At 59.7% G+C, this 16,517-nt stretch overlaps 1 protein-coding gene across 1 annotated transcript; it reads left to right on the forward strand.

Moving 5' to 3' along the window:
* The first annotated feature begins 312 nt into the window (after positions 1-312).
* On the forward strand, positions 313-14,663 carry RTN4RL2 (reticulon 4 receptor like 2). The gene is made up of 3 exons (XM_082747756.1): positions 313-719; positions 6,317-6,798; positions 13,294-14,663. The coding sequence occupies exons 1-3, from the start codon at positions 686-688 to the stop codon at positions 14,041-14,043; spliced, it is 1,266 nt and encodes a 421-aa protein (XP_082603882.1). The 5' UTR covers positions 313-685; the 3' UTR covers positions 14,044-14,663.
* Positions 14,664-16,517: the final 1,854 nt, after the last annotated feature.

Consider the following 16,517-nt stretch of genomic DNA (forward strand, 5'->3'; position numbering starts at 1 on the left):
TTGGCGCCGGGGACACGGCAGGAGGGGGAGGTGACCCGGGAGCCCATCTCCTCCAGGAAAGTTGGGAGGGGGAACTGGCCAAGTCCGCGGAGCTCCCTCACACTACTGCACCGCCTCCCCCACCGCCCCCAGGAGAGGATTTCTCTCGAAGCGTGGCTCCGCGAAGGCGATCGAACAACGTCCTCCGGGTTCCCCAAGGAGGGGAGGGGGCCGGGATGGAGGGGGCTAGAGAGCCGCTCCCGCCTCCTAGTGGCCAGGAGAGGGTTAAGCCGGCTAGCTAGGAAGCGAGGGAGGAGCCAGCGAGTGCGGGAAGGAGTGGGGGTGGTTGGGAAGAGCATCCTCGCTGTCCCCACTCTCCCTCGGCGAGCAGCCGGGGCGCACGGACCGACGGACTGACGGACTCGCGCGCTGCCTGCACTGCTGGGGGGCGCCGGCACCGGGCGTCGACGGCTAGCTCCAGCCCTCCCAGCCCCGTCGCGCCCCGCCCCGTCCCGTCGGGGCCGATGGCTCCTCCCGAGGCCCGCAGCCCGGGGGGCGCAGGATAGAGCGCCGCGGCCGGGCCACACAGCCTGGGGACTCCCGGGCCCTCCCGGAGACCCGCGGAGTCCCCGCCGTCCGTCCGGCGGGCTCAGGGAGCGAGTGGGAGCGCCCTCCCCCCGCCGCCCCCTCCCCCGAGCGTCGAGACATGATGCTGCCCGGGCTCGGGCGCCTGCTGCAAGGTAGGGACCCCAGCCCGCTGGTGGGCGGAGGGCAACCAGGGGAGGGGAGCCGGGTGCCCCCTCCCCCAGGGCGCGAGGGTGGGGCCGCTGTGGGGGTGGGGGGTTGCCTGGGGAGGGGGAGAGGTTAGCCTGGGGCCCCGCCCCCGCGCCCAGGGATGCGGGCTGGAGGAGCGCACCCGGCTCGGAGCCTGCTGGGAGGCGCGGGTAGCTCGTGACCGAGGGGGGGACGCTGGAGCAGGCGGACCCGGCCCGGGCTCCACCTGCTCCGGGGGACGCTGAGGACTCTGGCCGGCTGGGGAAGCGCCGACTCAGCAACTCCTCGTGCCCGGTGCCTCAGCACTTTCCAGTCACCTGGGAAGGCAGAGGGTGTTGGTAGGGGGCTGGCTGGGAGGATAGGAGGCTCGGAGGGAATTCCAAACGGCCCTGCCTAGTAAGACAGATGGAGGGCGCTAGTAAGGGGGATAGTTCCATGGACTGAGTGACAGACTAGGGTGTGGACCAGAGATTGGGGGTGGGGTGAGGAAGGGGTCCTAGAGAGGGGTGGGGAGCAAGAAGCAGTGGATGATGGAGAAAGTGGCTAGAGGAAGGAGAAAGACAGAGGAGAAAGAAAAGTGAAGGTTAGACGGGAAAAGCATGGAGGGAAACGGGACGCCCGTGAGGACAGACCAGATGCCCAGAGCGGTGGAGAGAAGGTGAGGGAGAGGAGCCCAGAATCCGGAAGGCAGGGTGGGTAATGGGATAGAGGAGGGGAGGGCTGGGGCTCTGGAGACTGGGGAGGAAAGGGGAGTGGGAAGAACGAAGCCTAAAAACCAGAGAGGGACGCGGCTGGCGGATAGAACTGGGGTGTCAGGAGCCAGGAAGGGGGTCAAGGATGAGCGCTAGGGTTGGCGACAGGGAACCACAGAGGGGAGACAGGCTGGGGGCTGGGAAGGAAGAGGAGGAGGAGGAAGAGGACAAGATTGGAGAGAGAGGCACCAGGGGGGTTCTGCCCAGGGATGAAACAAAGAGGCTTCTGGTAACCACTTCCACGTGGGAAGCGCATCCTCCATTCCCAAAGCGCCTGCTTGTCACCTCCCTTCTCTCAGGGAGCGGTCGCTGGGCCAGCCTGGGGGGCTCTGAGCTCTGGGCCTTGGGGGCGGCTGTGAGGGGGGAAAGGGTGAGTACATTCGAGTGGGCTGGCAGCCTCCAAGGCTGGGCACCCCGGCTGGCTGCATGCTGCCATTTATATCTCTGGGCCCCGTCGTCGGATCTTGCCACCGCTACCACGGTGGCTGCTTATTTTGGGGTGTTACATTCTGGCAGAGTGAGAAGCTGTTTGCAGCAGCTCTAAACCTCCGTCACCGCACCAGTGCTTCCCCAGGCCCCTGCGTCACCAGTGTCGCCACCACCTCCATTCTGCTCCAGGCTCCCACCTCCTCAGCCCCTGCCCCCTCAGCAGCTGCCTGCCAGGCCCTAGCCCTTCCCCAGCCTTTTGGGTGTGGAGCTGTTGCTGCTCATCTGGGACCCCGTGTCCTTCCTTCAGAGCCAGGGCCCTTGACTCCCCTTCCAGGGAGCACCTTTCCCAGGGGCCCCTCCGCCCAGCAGAGCAGCACCCTGGCACCTGCCCTCCGCCCGGAGTCCACCTGCCTCCTCCCCAAGCTCCTTGTTTCACCAGAGCCTGTGGACTAAAAGGTGGCTACTGGGGTGAGAACCTTGCTTCTGAGCCTTGGGACTGCAGGCTGATTGTCCAGAGTCCTTGACAATGGTCCCTCGGTGAATGGATACTTTTTGGCTCTGGGCACCTCAGCCTTCCGGGATCGATACCTTATTCTGGCCTCTCTCCACTCTGTCCGTAGGTCAATCCTAGCCACATCTCCTGGACACTGGTCATTCCTTTTTGACTCCCAAACGGGCTGTCCCTTAGAGCAGCCACAAGCTGAAGCCCAGAAGAAAAAAGTTGCCCAGAGTCTGGGTCCCTTCTTTGCTCCTCCATCCCCACAACAGCCTCATGGATGGCCCAGCCCCGTGCACCTGCGTGCACTTTCTGTCTCCCTTTACCTCAAGGGCAGTGATTGTCACACTCAGTGTGGTTTCTGTGGATGATGTGAGGTCTCCCAGAGAAAGGTCAGAGAGTCTCTTCTGACATGGACTGGTCTGGTTCCACCGGATACTAGCTGCACGACCTGAGGCATCTCTATGCTTGAGCATCCCTCGCCTGGGCTGCAGATTGGAGGCAATAATATTACTCCATGGGCTTACACTCTGTTATACTCTCTGCGGAAGGCCGTGGAGTAAGACAAAGTCTGGCACACAGTAGGTGCTTCGCGACAGAGGGCTTCGGCCCATGCTTGCTCTGCGCTCCCCTGCGGCTCTAGCCATCACCTGCTGACTTTAGAAAAAAGGAAGAGGAGGAAAGAGAGAGGATGGGGTGAGCCAAGAGCCGGGGGGGGGGGGGGGGGGGGGGGAGGCTGTCACAGGGGCTCTCCTCAGCCTGTAGAAGGAGGAAGCAGCAAAATGAAGGCTTCGAGAAAGATACTGAAGGCAGACTGTCAGAGATCCGGATCAGGAGGCCTGAGCTGCTTCCTCCAAAACTGACCCTTCCCCTCTCCAGCCCTTAGCGGTTCTGCCTGTGAAATAAGATGGGGGTTTGCCCTTGAAGGCCATGGATGTACCCCCCCCTTCTGGCTCCAACACTTTGCATCTTGCCCTGGTCTTTGCCAGGGAGTCACAAGATGGGGGCTGGGAGTGGACATGTGGTCCTCAGGGAGACAGAAAAGACAAGGCCTGGAGGGAAGGAGTGATGGTGAGGAGCCGTGGGCAGCAGGGGGTGGAGAAGGAAAAGGGCACACGCCGGGCAGGGACTAAGGGCGGAGGAGGGAGAGAGTGGCATGGCTCACCAGCCCCCACTGCCTCTGCCCAGCAGCGCTCCAGCCAGGCCTGGGGGCAGAGAAACCCAGAGCCCCCCATCTTCCCCTCCTCCTCGCCTCCAGTGAGAGCCGCAGCCTGAATTATGGATGAGGCTCCTTGGGTTACAGCTGCTTTGCACGGCGGAGAGGGCCAGAAATGGCAACAGAGTCACTGTTACGCAGCAGCTGTCACGGAGGGGCCCCCTGCTCAGGGCCCCTCCTCAAAGAGCCTGTAGGGAACACCATCTCGGACGTGGGGCAGTGGGCCCCGGTGGGCGTAGATGTGGGGACCAGCCAGAGGGGGCGTGGGGAAAGAGGAGAGGAGCCCGCTGCTGTGGGCAAGCAGAGAGCCAAAGAGTTGCAAGTCAACCCCCGTAGGCTTGGTCCCCAGGCTGGAAGGGACCCGGGGGCCAGGGAGTGGCCCCAGAATCTGGAGAGCTCCGGAACCACACGTCCTTCCCGCTGTCCCTTCTGGGGTACCAGTCAGCCCTAGAGGCTGGGGCAAAGAGCTCCGTAATCCTCTGGAGGGCTGCTGGCCTTTAGAGCTCACACTCTCGTGAGCTTGTGGATCAGGGGTGGGATTAAGGATCAGAAAAGGATTTGACTTCCTCTGGTGTCAAGTCCTCAGAGAAGCAAGCTCAGAGGGTGACTGCTACAGAGAAGTGTCCTGGCCAGGCATCAGGAGAATCCTTTCTGGTCCTTGCCCAATCAGTCACTTTGCTGTGTGACCTTGGGCAAGCTCCTTGCCCTCTCTGAGCCCCATGTCCCTTGCATAGAACAAGAACTGGAAACACATGGAGGACCTTTCCAGCTCTGAAGTTTCCCGTTCTAAGGCCCAAACCTCAGGCCTCACGAAACCCACCCAGGGTTCCCTGCTGCACTCCCGCTCCCCACCTCTGCCTGGTTCAGAGGAAGGGGTGAGAGACGTGCCCCTCCACCCCACGTGGCTCTGAGAAAAACTCGGGAGGAGAAAGTAATCGTGAAACGCCGCACGGGGGAGGGGTGAGAAGGGCCGAGAAACGCGGAGGTGGTGTGAAGGAACGGAACAGCAGCCGCTGTGTCACTGAGTTATTACATCACACCCAGCCTACACACGCACGGGGCCGCACTCACACACACGCGGAGGACAGCCGGCACACGCTCGCGCCGCAGGGCACGAGGAGGGGCCCGGTCAGAGCTGGGGTGGCACCCAGAGCAAGGAGTGGGAACACCACACACACCAGGCAAGGGGTGTCCCCCCCAACAACCCAGGGAGAAGGCACAGCAGGGTATCTGTGCTGTCCATGCCACACTCAGACCGGCGGTGCCATGAACACCCAACGGCTCAGCAGCACTCACACCCGTCCCTACAATCATACATTCGTGTATAAGCACACACACACATTCACACACAGCCACCTCTGGAGTGCAAGAACCACTCAGAGCCACAGACCCTCCGTCCTTCCTCTGGAGTCTCTGAAACCCACAGAGCCCCAGGATCTCGGGTCCGGGGTCCAAGGACCTGTCCCCCGCCCCTCCCCCTGCCCTCATGGGGCTAACACATTCCTTGAAGCAGAAGGTTCTCATCAGTGTGTGCCCAGGGAATCACTGCCCGGTTTATGGGGTGTCGGCTTCCCTTTCCCCAGGCAAATTTGCCAGGAGAAAATCCCAGGACTCGTCTGGAAATCATGATAAAGGGCAGAGGGCAAGCTAGATCCAGCTCGGAAGCTCATCAGCTGCAGAAGGCCGGGGACAGGGATGGTTGGGGGGTCCTGCACCCGTACCACAGCGCAGGGATACAGAGGCCTAGCCACAGCCCTTTAGCCCCAGGCTCTTGGGGCTCCCTGGGCCTGCTTCTCCATCTGTATCATAAGGAAGCTGAACTATTTCCATCATCCAAAAGTTACTTTGAAAAACATATTATTTTTAAGTGACTTTGATGACTTTGAATGAGGAGAGCCTGTGGTGTGAAATGCAGATTCCCAGGCTGTCACCCCAGAAATTCTGATTCTGCCTGCTTTCCAGGACCACCTGCCTGATTCTGTTGCAGGTGTCTGCTGGCCCAGTTAGAACTGACCCCTGGTCCCCCAGGGCCCTTCCAGCCTGGACAGGCCCTGGTTCTTCCAAGATGAAAGCCGCTGGAAGATGAGGGGCGAGGCTGCAGGCATGGGGGGTTTCGGCAAGGCCGGACACCGGGGCAACCTGAGGGCCATTTTTCACAAGCCTTAGATTCACGAAGATTCTCAATTTAGTTCCAGCCGTTCTCAAATGGGGGCGATTCGCCCCCCAGGGGACATCTGGCAATGTCTGGAGACATTTAGGTTATCATAACCTGGGGGCAGGTGTTGCTCGCACCTAGTGGGTAGAGGATCGGGGTGCTGCTAAACATCCTAAATAAGACATCTTACAGGGCTGCCCGGTAGAAGCAAGAACCATCAGGGGCCGACCGTCCGGAGCCGGAGAGCCCTGGCAGTTACATGGGCAAACCTTGCTTTCCACAGTGTCCTCTTGGTATTTCTTTATTTTTTAATAGACCAGGAGCCTCAAAACTCAGCCACGGGTCAGGGACTCTTGCGTCCCTGAGGGTTGCACCCACAACCCCTCTCCCCCAGGAGCGCTGCCCTTTGGGGTGTGTGGGCAGGCCCCTGGCTGGCAGGCCTGGCCGCGGGGGCCGGAGGGGGGGGGCGTTGAGGGAGGGGTTGCCCAGAACCACCCGGCCTCCCTCTCCCACAGGTCCCGCCTCGGCCTGCCTCCTGCTGATGCTCCTGGCCCTGCCCCCAGCGGCCCCCAGCTGCCCCATGCTCTGCACCTGCTACTCGTCCCCGCCCACCGTGAGCTGCCAGGCCAACAACTTCTCCTCTGTGCCGCTGTCCCTGCCGCCCAGCACGCAGCGACTCTTCCTGCAGAACAACCTCATCCGTACGCTGCGGCCCGGCACCTTCGGGCCCAACCTGCTCACCCTGTGGCTCTTCTCCAACAACCTCTCCACCATCTACCCGGGCACCTTCCGCCACCTGCAGGCCCTGGAGGAGCTGGACCTCGGCGACAACCGGCACCTGCGCTCTCTGGAGCCCGACACCTTCCAGGGCCTGGAGCGGCTGCAGTCCCTGCACCTGTACCGCTGCCAGCTCAGCAGCCTGCCCGGCAACATCTTCCGCGGCCTGGTCAGCCTGCAGTACCTCTACCTCCAGGAGAACAGCCTGCTCCACCTCCAGGTGAGCCGGCTCCGGGCACGTCTGCTGGGGCCGCCCTGCCCTCCCCCGGACCCTGGGCTCCTCTGCCCCAGGGCGCAGGGGGACCCCCTTTCTGCCAAAGCTTCTCCAGTTCCCCGCCCCTTTCCTGAGTCTCTGTTCCTCTCTCTCTCTCACTAGGGGCTTTTATTTTCTCTCCTTATATCTTATATCTCCTCATATCTTCCAGTCTCTGCCTGTTTGGGTCCCTCGCTGCCTCTCTCCCTAACTCTCCAACCCCCCATCTGTCTCCCTCTGCCCGTCCGTCTGTCTGTCTATCCCTTTCTGTCCCTCTCTGCCTCTCTCACTGACTTGCCTCCCCCATCTGTCTTCTTCTGCCTCTTCTGTCTGTCTCCCTTCACACGCCCACTCTGCACACTCCCCCATGTCTGTCTGGGTGTATGTACGCGTCTCTGTCCCTCGTGTGCCTTCGGGGGACTCTGCCTTTCCCCAGGCACCCAGCCTGGAGGCCTTGGAGGCTGCCTTTCTCACCCACCCCTACGCCCTCCCACATCACGTCACGGGGAGGAGGAGCAAGAGGGCAGAGCCCTTGTAATTATGCCCCCACGGAAGGTTCCACCTCTCTCCAGCTCACTGGGTATTGGGACAAGGGGGAGTCCTAATCTTCCAGATTCCCCCAAACCTGGCGTCCCCACGCAAGGGAAGAAGGAAAAGAAAAGGGTGAAGAGCGGTTAAGTAGCTGGAAAATGGATGCTCTGGAAACGGAAGGAATAACAGTAATTGCTATTTATTGTTATTGTCATTGATCTAAATATTGTTTATTGTTGTTGTTATGCTGACTGTTTGACAGCCAGATCCTCCCGTTCTATTTCCCCAGGAAGCAATCACACACCCTCCAAACCACTCTGGAAGAAATTCCTCCCTGGGCTACCCAGCCTCTGGCTGGAAGGGGGCAAGGACCTCTAAATTCTTCCCGTCCTCCTGCCCCATAAGCCTGGAAGGCCCTTGCTCCTCCCCACCCTGGGTCTGGAGCCTGCCTGGTTTCACCAATATACTGATGTGCACATCAGGTCAGTGCCGATGATGCGGGCAGTAGTAGCCTGACCAGTGTTTGAAGTACCCACTACGCGCGAGGCACTAGGGAGACAGCAGGGAGATAAACAGACAAAGCTCCTTGCCTTCCGAGATAACATTCTGGGGGGGAGAAAGACAAGAAGAAAAATGCAGACCCCGCTGGAGGAGTCTGCCGTGGCCACCATTACTGCCTAAACAATGGTTATCGTAGCAACCACTACTACTTAGGAGGCACACTGTGTGTCTGGCCCTGTGCTAAGGACTATACAGGCATCGACTCTGGTATCATTTACAAGCACGTGGCAAATTTCAACCTTCCTGAGCCACAGTCTTCCCATCTGTAAAACAGGGGCAGCGACAGCCCCCCATCTCCTAGGGGTTTTATAAGCATTCAGTGCATGAATAATTTGTAAAGCACTTAGAATAGTGCTTGGCATGCGGTAAGCACTATGTAAATGCTTGTTAAAATACTATTTTAAAAAGAGAAACAAGCCTCATTTAACATTGGCCTTGGTGAAACAGCCCGTCTTGGACCCGATCCTGGAGATTTGGGTCATCTTCATGGAGGATACTGAGGCCACGAGCGGGTCCCAGAATACTCCCTCCCTTTCCTTTGCTTCCTAAATTTGCCTCGCACCTCAGCGTTTACAAAGTATATTCAGCCCCCTCATCTCACGTCTTCCTCCCTGTTGGAGATTGTCTCCTTACAGACAAGGAAGCAAGGATGCGGCGGCCCGGGGCCCCAAAGATTTTGTAGACAGCAGGCCTCGACGCATCAGTTCTCTTAAACCACTGTCCGTGTGACTGGGGGTTTCGCGTCTCATGGCGAAAATCGCCTGGTTGTAGGGGACCGTTAGGGGCAGTAGGGACACAGAATGGAAGGAAGTTCCTGGGGCCACACAACCCATTAGTGCCCATGGTGCCGCAGCCTCTGGCGTCTGATGACATTTTAGGAATGTCCATCCCTTGGACCCCTCCCCCAGGCTCCGTCAGCAGGGCAGGAAGGACAGCGGTGTGGGCTGGGCTCTGAAAGGACACACTTTGGAGCCTGCCCAACCGAGGCTCAAACTCTGGCTGCTGTATGTGTTCAGACAAATCACTCGACCTGTCCATCTTCATGTCCTTGTCTGTAAAATGGTGACCAAGGTAGTACCTGACATTTACCTAAGACGCTCTGTGAGGCTGAAAATTTAGCCCAGAGACCCCTGCACACGGGTGGCTATCATGGTCCTATTCCTGCTCGTAGCTGGACAGTAACTCCTACTGACACCCTGACCTCTTTACCAACACACATTAGTTGTTCAGGAGGATGGATCTGGGGCCAGAGTGCCTGAGTTTGAATCCCTGCTCCGCTGTTTTTCGATTTACTTAACTTGAGGCAAGTTGCCTCCCCATCCTTATCTTTAAAATGGGAAAGATAAAAACAAGATCTTCCACAAGGAATGGCTACGAAAAGCCAATGAGTTTGTGTCTATAAAGCACGTAGGTCAGTGCAGAATAAATCGGTCAGGACGACCAGGCCTTCCGTCTCTCAGGCCTGGGCTCAAGCAGGGTCTGGGCCAAGGAGACCTTGGGTGGGCGCGGGAGGACGGGGGTCCTTCTGAAAGGGGAAGTGCTGTCTTGCACCCCGTGGTGTGAATGGTGGGTGGGGGTGGGAGGGGCCCTCAGGGCCTCAGGGGAAGGGAGCATCTCTGCACCAGCCCCTGCAGGGAGGAGAAAGAGCTGCCTCTGCCAGGAGACTGCCTAGGGAAAGAACCAGGCCGGGAGATGGTACCAGCAGGTGAGGGGAGCCCAGAGAGGGGAGCTTTGGAGGGGGCGAGGCGCCACAGCTTTTCAGAAACAGGAAGGTGGAGGTGGGGTAGGGCGGAGTTTCTCATGAACTGTCTGTTGTAGACCAGGCACCGTACCAGGGGGCGTTCCTTCATCAGCGTATGGAGCGCCAGAGCGCAGTCTCCATGCCAGGTGGTGTTCTGGGTGCCAGGGCTTCAAGAGTGAGCAGGAGCAGCGTCTCTGCCCTCCTAGAGCTTATTTCCTATGACTAGAACCAGGTGACAGAGACACGGTTCTCTCCTTCACTCATGACAGCCCGTATGGTGCATAAGGGCAGTCTTCGCAAGCAGGCAGAGCTGGGTGTGAATCCCAGGCCCACCTCTGGCTTGCCCTGTGGCTCCGGGCGTTCCTTCGCCTCTCTGAGCCTCCACAGACCCATCCATAAAGCGGAGAAAACGACCTGCACTTCAGAGGCGAACTGTGAGGGTTAAAGTCGATGCTGCCTGAAAAGGGCTCAGCGATGTGTGTGGTTCAGAGCAAGCATCATTTCCTCCACCGCCGAGGACACTGAGCCTCGGTGAGGTCCAGGCAACCGGTGTGAGGTCACCCGGACATTTAGGAGCGCAGCCTAGAACCGGCCTAGGTCTGGCTGACTCCGGAGTTCATGCCCGCATTCCAGCACATGGAGCTGTTGGACCCTGGGCAAGTCATTTGCCTTCTGGGGGCCTTCCTCTCCTGTTCTCCGGAAGGGACGCAATAATATTATCAGCCTCGTGGGGCTGGGATGATTCAATTACTATGTGGGGTCTGGGCAGCACAGAGCTTGGCACCCAGCGCCGGCTCTGACGCCGACGATGACGGTGACACCTGGCAGAGATTGGTGAGCCCTGTGAGTGGGGGTGCCTGGCACGGAGCAGACACTCAATACGGCTTTGCTGAATGAATGAGATACACTCCAGGACTCACTTACTCATAAATATCAGATGAGGCTAGATCTTAATGATCAACGCTCTCAAGTCCCTTGCTTCATAGATGAAGAGACCTGAGGCTCAGAGAGGTTGTGGAGCTGCCCAAGGTCACACAGCCCAGCCGCTGGTGCCAGAGACTGGAGCCGGGAGGGTGGAAGGAGGCAAGGTGAAGAGCAGGATGCTGGGTGCTCTGGGGCCTGGAGGGGAGGCGTCGGGGAGGGCAGGGATCCGGCGTTGAGATTCCAAGTGGATGCAGAGAGCTGTGAACCGACCTGCAGGGAAGTGAGGGAAATGTGGTTTTCGAAATGGAAGTGGATGACTTTAGCAGCCGCTCTCAGCCCAGGGCGGGGGGGGGGGGGGGGGGGGGGCACAGGGTGGGGAGGGCGAGGGCTGTGACAGTCAAGAGCTTATTAATGCACAGAGAATGTTTTAATGGGGAGAGAGGAAGGCCCGCATTTGAGAGCTGCAGCCCAGGAAGTGACCCGGCATCTGGCAACAGCTGGGACGAAGGGAGGGGTAAGGACCCCGATGGAGGCTCAGCGAGGGGGAGGGCCAGGACATTCGCAAGAGGGAAGAGGGGGAAGTAGAAGAGTTGAGATCAAGGGATTCTGTCACCATCAAATTGGGGCTGTGGATCAAAGGCATCTGAATTTCTGGGGTGTCTGGTCTTCGGTCTTCGCTTCCTGACCTCAGGAAGTCCCAAGAGTGCTGGTGACCTCTGCTTCTAACCCCCCCACCACCACCACCCCTTGTTGATCCTGACCAGGTATCTCTGGGTGTCCTACCTTGGCTGACACTCCATAAAAAAGGAAAACCCTAACAAGGTGTGAGTGGAAGGGTTTCAGAGCGTACTCCCTGGGGGCCAGGAAGAGAAGGACACGGGGGCCTGGCCAAGCTGGGACAGGCTGAGGCCACAGGCGTGGAGAGAACCACTGCGCCGGACACAGGGTGGGGGCAGCAGCGGGCAGAGAACGCTGGTGTCAGAGACAGCCGAGAAGGTTGAGGGGACGGATCTTAATGTGGCCAAGAGGAGGGTTCTTGGCAGGCTCAGTTCCTGCAGCGGAGAGGGCGGAAGGCAGATGGGAGGGGGCGAGAAAAGCAGGAGCACAGGAAGGTGGAGGCTGTGGGTGTGGGCTGGGAGTCAACGCCCTCCCCCCACCTGCGAGCCTGCCTCCGGGCTCCTAGGTGGGAAGGGCGGGATCATCCCCCAGCCAGGAAAGGGTGGGAAACAGCACCCAGGGGTGTGCAGGCTTCAGTGCCGCGATGCTCTCATCCCTAAGAACCAGGCCTTCTGGGCCTGCTCACCACAGGGGTATCTTCCACAGAGGGGAGGACCTCGGTACTGGGGCTCTGGGCCCCTTTCAGGCAAGCCCTTGGTCTCTCTGGGTCTCAGTGCTCTCCTCTCTAAAAAGCGGCTGGACCAGTGGACCCGGAAGCACTATTCGAGTCAGGCTGACCACCACCAAGCTGGTGAGCTGGTTAAGGGACAGAATCCAGCTCCCTGCCCCCAGGAAGCATACCTACACCTGTTCCCGCACCCCCATTCATTCTGGATCACCGTCCAGGATCCGTCCAGCACTAACAAGGCCTGATTCTGGGACGCCCCAACCCCCGGCAGGCAGGTGGGACAGCCCTTGAAGGGGGCCAGTGATGGAGGGCATCAAACAGCAGGCTTCCTTCCCCTCCCCCTCCCTCTGGTGGGTGTCGCTGACACCTGGTCCCTTTAATAGCCTGTGGAAGTAGAACAGCAGAACTTTTGAGCCCCAGGAAACTCCTCTGTTAGAAGAACAGGAGTGGACCTAACTGTAACCAAGACCCTACCGTCACCATAACCGCTTTTTATTGATGGTGGTCTCTGTGCCCACCCAGGCTGTATCCTTCCAGCATGGTCCCACAGATCCCTCCCTCCGCCCTCTGCAGCCAGGAGGAGGGCACGCTGGATCGGAAGCCCCGGGCTCTCACTACTGAGCCTGTGGGCTTCACTGGACCGAATCCCAATGTGCCAGGCACTGTGCCCAGCGCCTCACCCATCTGCTTTTTGTGTGGATTGTCTCCCTTAATCCTCAGCACCAACGCAGGAGGACGTACACTCATTCCCATTTTATAGATGAGGAAACCGGCTTAGAGAGATTACTGGCTTGGCCAAGTTAACAACAGCCGCCAACCCACTAATGCCTATCTCATGGAAATCTTGTTCTCAGTCACCTAATACATGTTGCTTCATTTAATCTGCCCACCTTACAGGTGAAGAGACTGAGTCAGAGATACGGAGACTTGCCCAGAGTGGCACAGTCTGGACGGAGAGATCCAGGATTCGAAGTCAGGAAGTCTGGGCATAAGCAAGCCGGGGGTTCTCATTCTCCAGGTGTGGCCCCTAAGGAACAGCATCGGCACCGCCTGGGAACAGATCGTGTGGCTACACCGCAGACCTGCTCGATCAGAAAGTCGGAGTTGAGGGGCTGTGCACAGCACGCCGGGCTCTGCAGGGCATTCAAAGCACTAACGTTTAAGAACTACTGGCCTCAACTACATTGTTTCCCCCACATTAACTTCTCAACAGGTTAGGGGAGGCAGGATTCGAACCCAGAACCGTCCGAATCAAAAAGTCGAACCCTTTGCGTTCCACCACGATGCTCTCCCTCTTTCCCTTCCTCCCCACGTGCCTCTAAGGACCACTCTCTTCTTCTCTCCCCAACCCCCACCCCAGGATGACCTGTTCGCGGACCTGGCCAACCTGAGCCATCTCTTCCTCCACGGGAACCGCCTGCGGCTGCTCACGGAGCACGTGTTCCGCGGCCTGGGCAGCCTGGACCGGCTGCTGCTGCACGGGAACCGGCTGCAGGGCGTGCACCGCGCGGCCTTCCGCGGCCTCAGCCGCCTCACCATCCTCTACCTGTTCAACAACAGCCTGGCTTCGCTGCCCGGCGAGGCGCTGGCCGACCTGCCGTCGCTCGAGTTCCTGCGGCTCAACGCCAACCCCTGGGCGTGCGACTGCCGCGCGCGGCCGCTCTGGGCCTGGTTCCAGCGCGCGCGCGTGTCCAGCTCCGACGTGACCTGCGCCACCCCCCCGGAGCGCCAGGGCCGCGACCTGCGCACCCTCCGCGAGGCCGACTTCCAGGCGTGCCCGCCCGCGGCGCCCACGCGGCCCGGCAGCCGCGCGCGCGGCAACAGCTCGTCCAACCACCTGTACGGCGTGGCCGAGGCAGGGGCGCCGCCGGCCGACCCCTCCACCCTCTACCGAGACCTGCCCGCTGAAGACCCGCGGGGGCGCCAGGGCGGGGACGCGCCCACGGAGGACGACTACTGGGGGGGCTACGGAGGCGAGGACCAGCGGGGGGAGCAGACGTGCCCGGGCGCGGCCTGCCAGGCGCCCCCGGACTCCCGCGGCCCCGCGCTCTCGGCCGGGCTGCCCACCCCTCTGCTTTGCCTCCTGCTCCTGGCGCCCCACCACCTCTGACTGCGGTGCTGAGACTGAAGAGGCCTGTGTGTCCCCCTCCCCCCACCCACCCCCAGCGGCGGCTCGGCCCGCCCCCGGCCCGCCCCCGCTCTCCAATCCCCCCACCCACCCACCCGGGGCCTCTGCAGCCTTCCTCTCCCCTCCCGAGGGACGGACCGGCCGCTTCTCCCTGCCTCCGGGGCTGCAGGCTCAGGACTGGGTTGCGCCCGGTGGCTCAGCCCTGTTCTCCCCAACTCCGGCCATTAACTCTTTGCCACCCCAAGGCTGGGGTGGGGCACCCCAGGCAGCCGCCGACCCCTTCTCCCAGCGCCCACCGAGGGGCTTTGTCTGCAGAGCATCGCCCACCAGCAGAGCCTTTGGAAGCTCCCGGGAAGGGAGCCCCGCCTAGGAGCCCTTTGGAGGGATGCCTCAGTTGGGGCCAGGCTAACCCTAGGCCCCCGCTTCTCCTAGCCTCCCTCAACCTCCCGACACTGGAGGAATACTTTTCTCCTAAGTCTACCCGGGACACTTTTTAGGGTGCCTGGAGGGAACTTTCCTCTCCACGGTGGCCCCTGTGTGGTGAAGATCAACAGAAGTTGTTTGGGAAAAAAAAAAAAAAAAAAATTTATTAAAAAATTCTATTATTTTATCTTCTTCTGTAAGATTTGTTGGCTCAGGACCCCAAAGGTGGGAGGAGGGCTTAGAACCATCAGAGCCATGAGAACTAGCAGGCTCAGGGCCAAGAGGGTTAGAGAAAGAGGATACCTCCCAGGCAACCAAAGTGCTTCTTGTTGCCTGGAGTGCTGCTCCCCCATGATGAGAAGCTGAAGACCGAGGAAGAGGAGTGACCCTGGAGTCCCAAGTAGGCCAGGTGAATTCTGACAGCCAAGAGTGGGTGCTGATACCACCTCGCTTCCCATTGGTCCGGGAGAAGCAGCTACAGACCACCCTGAGTTTTCCGGCACCTGAGGAGCTGAGGCTGGGGAAGGCCTCCAGCCTGGTTAATGGCTCCCTCCCAGGCCTTGTTCCTTCCGGAAGGAAGAGCATTTTCCATCTTACCCTTCAAGGAGAAATAACCGACATCCAGGGGCACAGCCAACCCAAACATGGCTTTGGACAAATCTGAAAAAGGCACCTCATCCTCAGGGCAACCCAGCCCCACACCACAACAAACACTTGCCCTCTTGGCTGTGTGCCTTTATGCAGTGTACAACCTGCACAGTACACAACACAGTACACAACAACCCTATAGATCAGTGATCTCTTTCCCTTGGCTCCTGTGAGGTGGGATGGACCGGGTTAGAGAAGCAGCTCTGCAAGCAGGTTAGAGGAGAGACCAAGGTCCTCATGTGACCAGAGGGACAAGAATCCCAAGTTGGGGTACCCTGCTGGCTTGAAGTAGGATCTGAAGCTTCATCTTTCCAGTATGTGAAAGGGAGGGATAGAGGTCGGGCTAAGGAGGCCTGGGGAAGGAAAGAGCCGGACTGAAGTAGAACTTGAGAGAGAGGTTAGGGGTGAGCCTCATCAGAGCAACTGGGGAGAAGTTTGATGGTTTACATTTAGGATTAAGACTGGGGGGGGGGGGGGTGGGAATGGGAAGAGAGGGAGCAGGGATGCCAGGGCTCAGAGAGCAGGAATGCTGAGATCCTGTGACTCTGGCCAGGCAAGTCAGAAGGATGGCAAGGAGAGGAGGCAGAAACAGGAAGACCTGAGGCAGGGGGACCTTGGACAAGACTAAGGGGTGAGTGGGAGAACAATGAAAACAGCTAGCTAACCAGGAACGGGGGGGGGGGGGGGGGAGCTGGGGCCTCACAGGAGCCCGTGTCAGGCTGGCTTTGAGGAAGCTAGCCAGCGGGTTAGGGGGGCAAGAGCTCTGCTGGAGGAGGAGCTGCTGGGGACTGGGCAGGGGGAGGGAGGATGCTGGGAAATCAGAAGCAGGCTGTCCAGGTCACAGAATTATCGTTGTGAAATATTCATGGGCCTTTGGTCCAGATGCTATTTCAGAACAGCGAAAGCAAGAGGAGTGTGTGAGCCTCAGGAAGAAGCCTACAGCAGTGCCTCTTTCCACCACCCCCACTTCCACCACCACCAGCCCAGACAGACCCACGGACGCCCATCACGTGCACACCCACGCTCACACGCTCTCTCACACACACTTGCACAGTGCAGAGCTATGGAGCACGTGCAGGCCAGCTGACACCCACGGGTCCCACAAACAGGCAGATGTACCCCCAAATGCACGCACGCATAGCCACACAACCCCCGAAGCAGGACCCTGCCCAGAGACCACCTCCAGATATCTCGAGCACACACATCCCCCAGCGTCTTGGGGACAACTCAGGTTTACAGCCCTGAGCTGCACACCCTGACACAGGAGGGGCTTTCAAGGCCATCCTGCGCAATCACCGGTATTCTGATGGGGAAACTGAGGCCCAGAGAGGGGAGGGGCCCCCGCCCTTGAACAAAACAAGGCTCATTCACCTGCCACATTCGGA

Source organism: Mustela nivalis, assembly GCF_964662115.1.
Source record: "Mustela nivalis genome assembly, chromosome: 9".
Classification (NCBI taxonomy): domain Eukaryota; kingdom Metazoa; phylum Chordata; class Mammalia; order Carnivora; family Mustelidae; genus Mustela; species Mustela nivalis.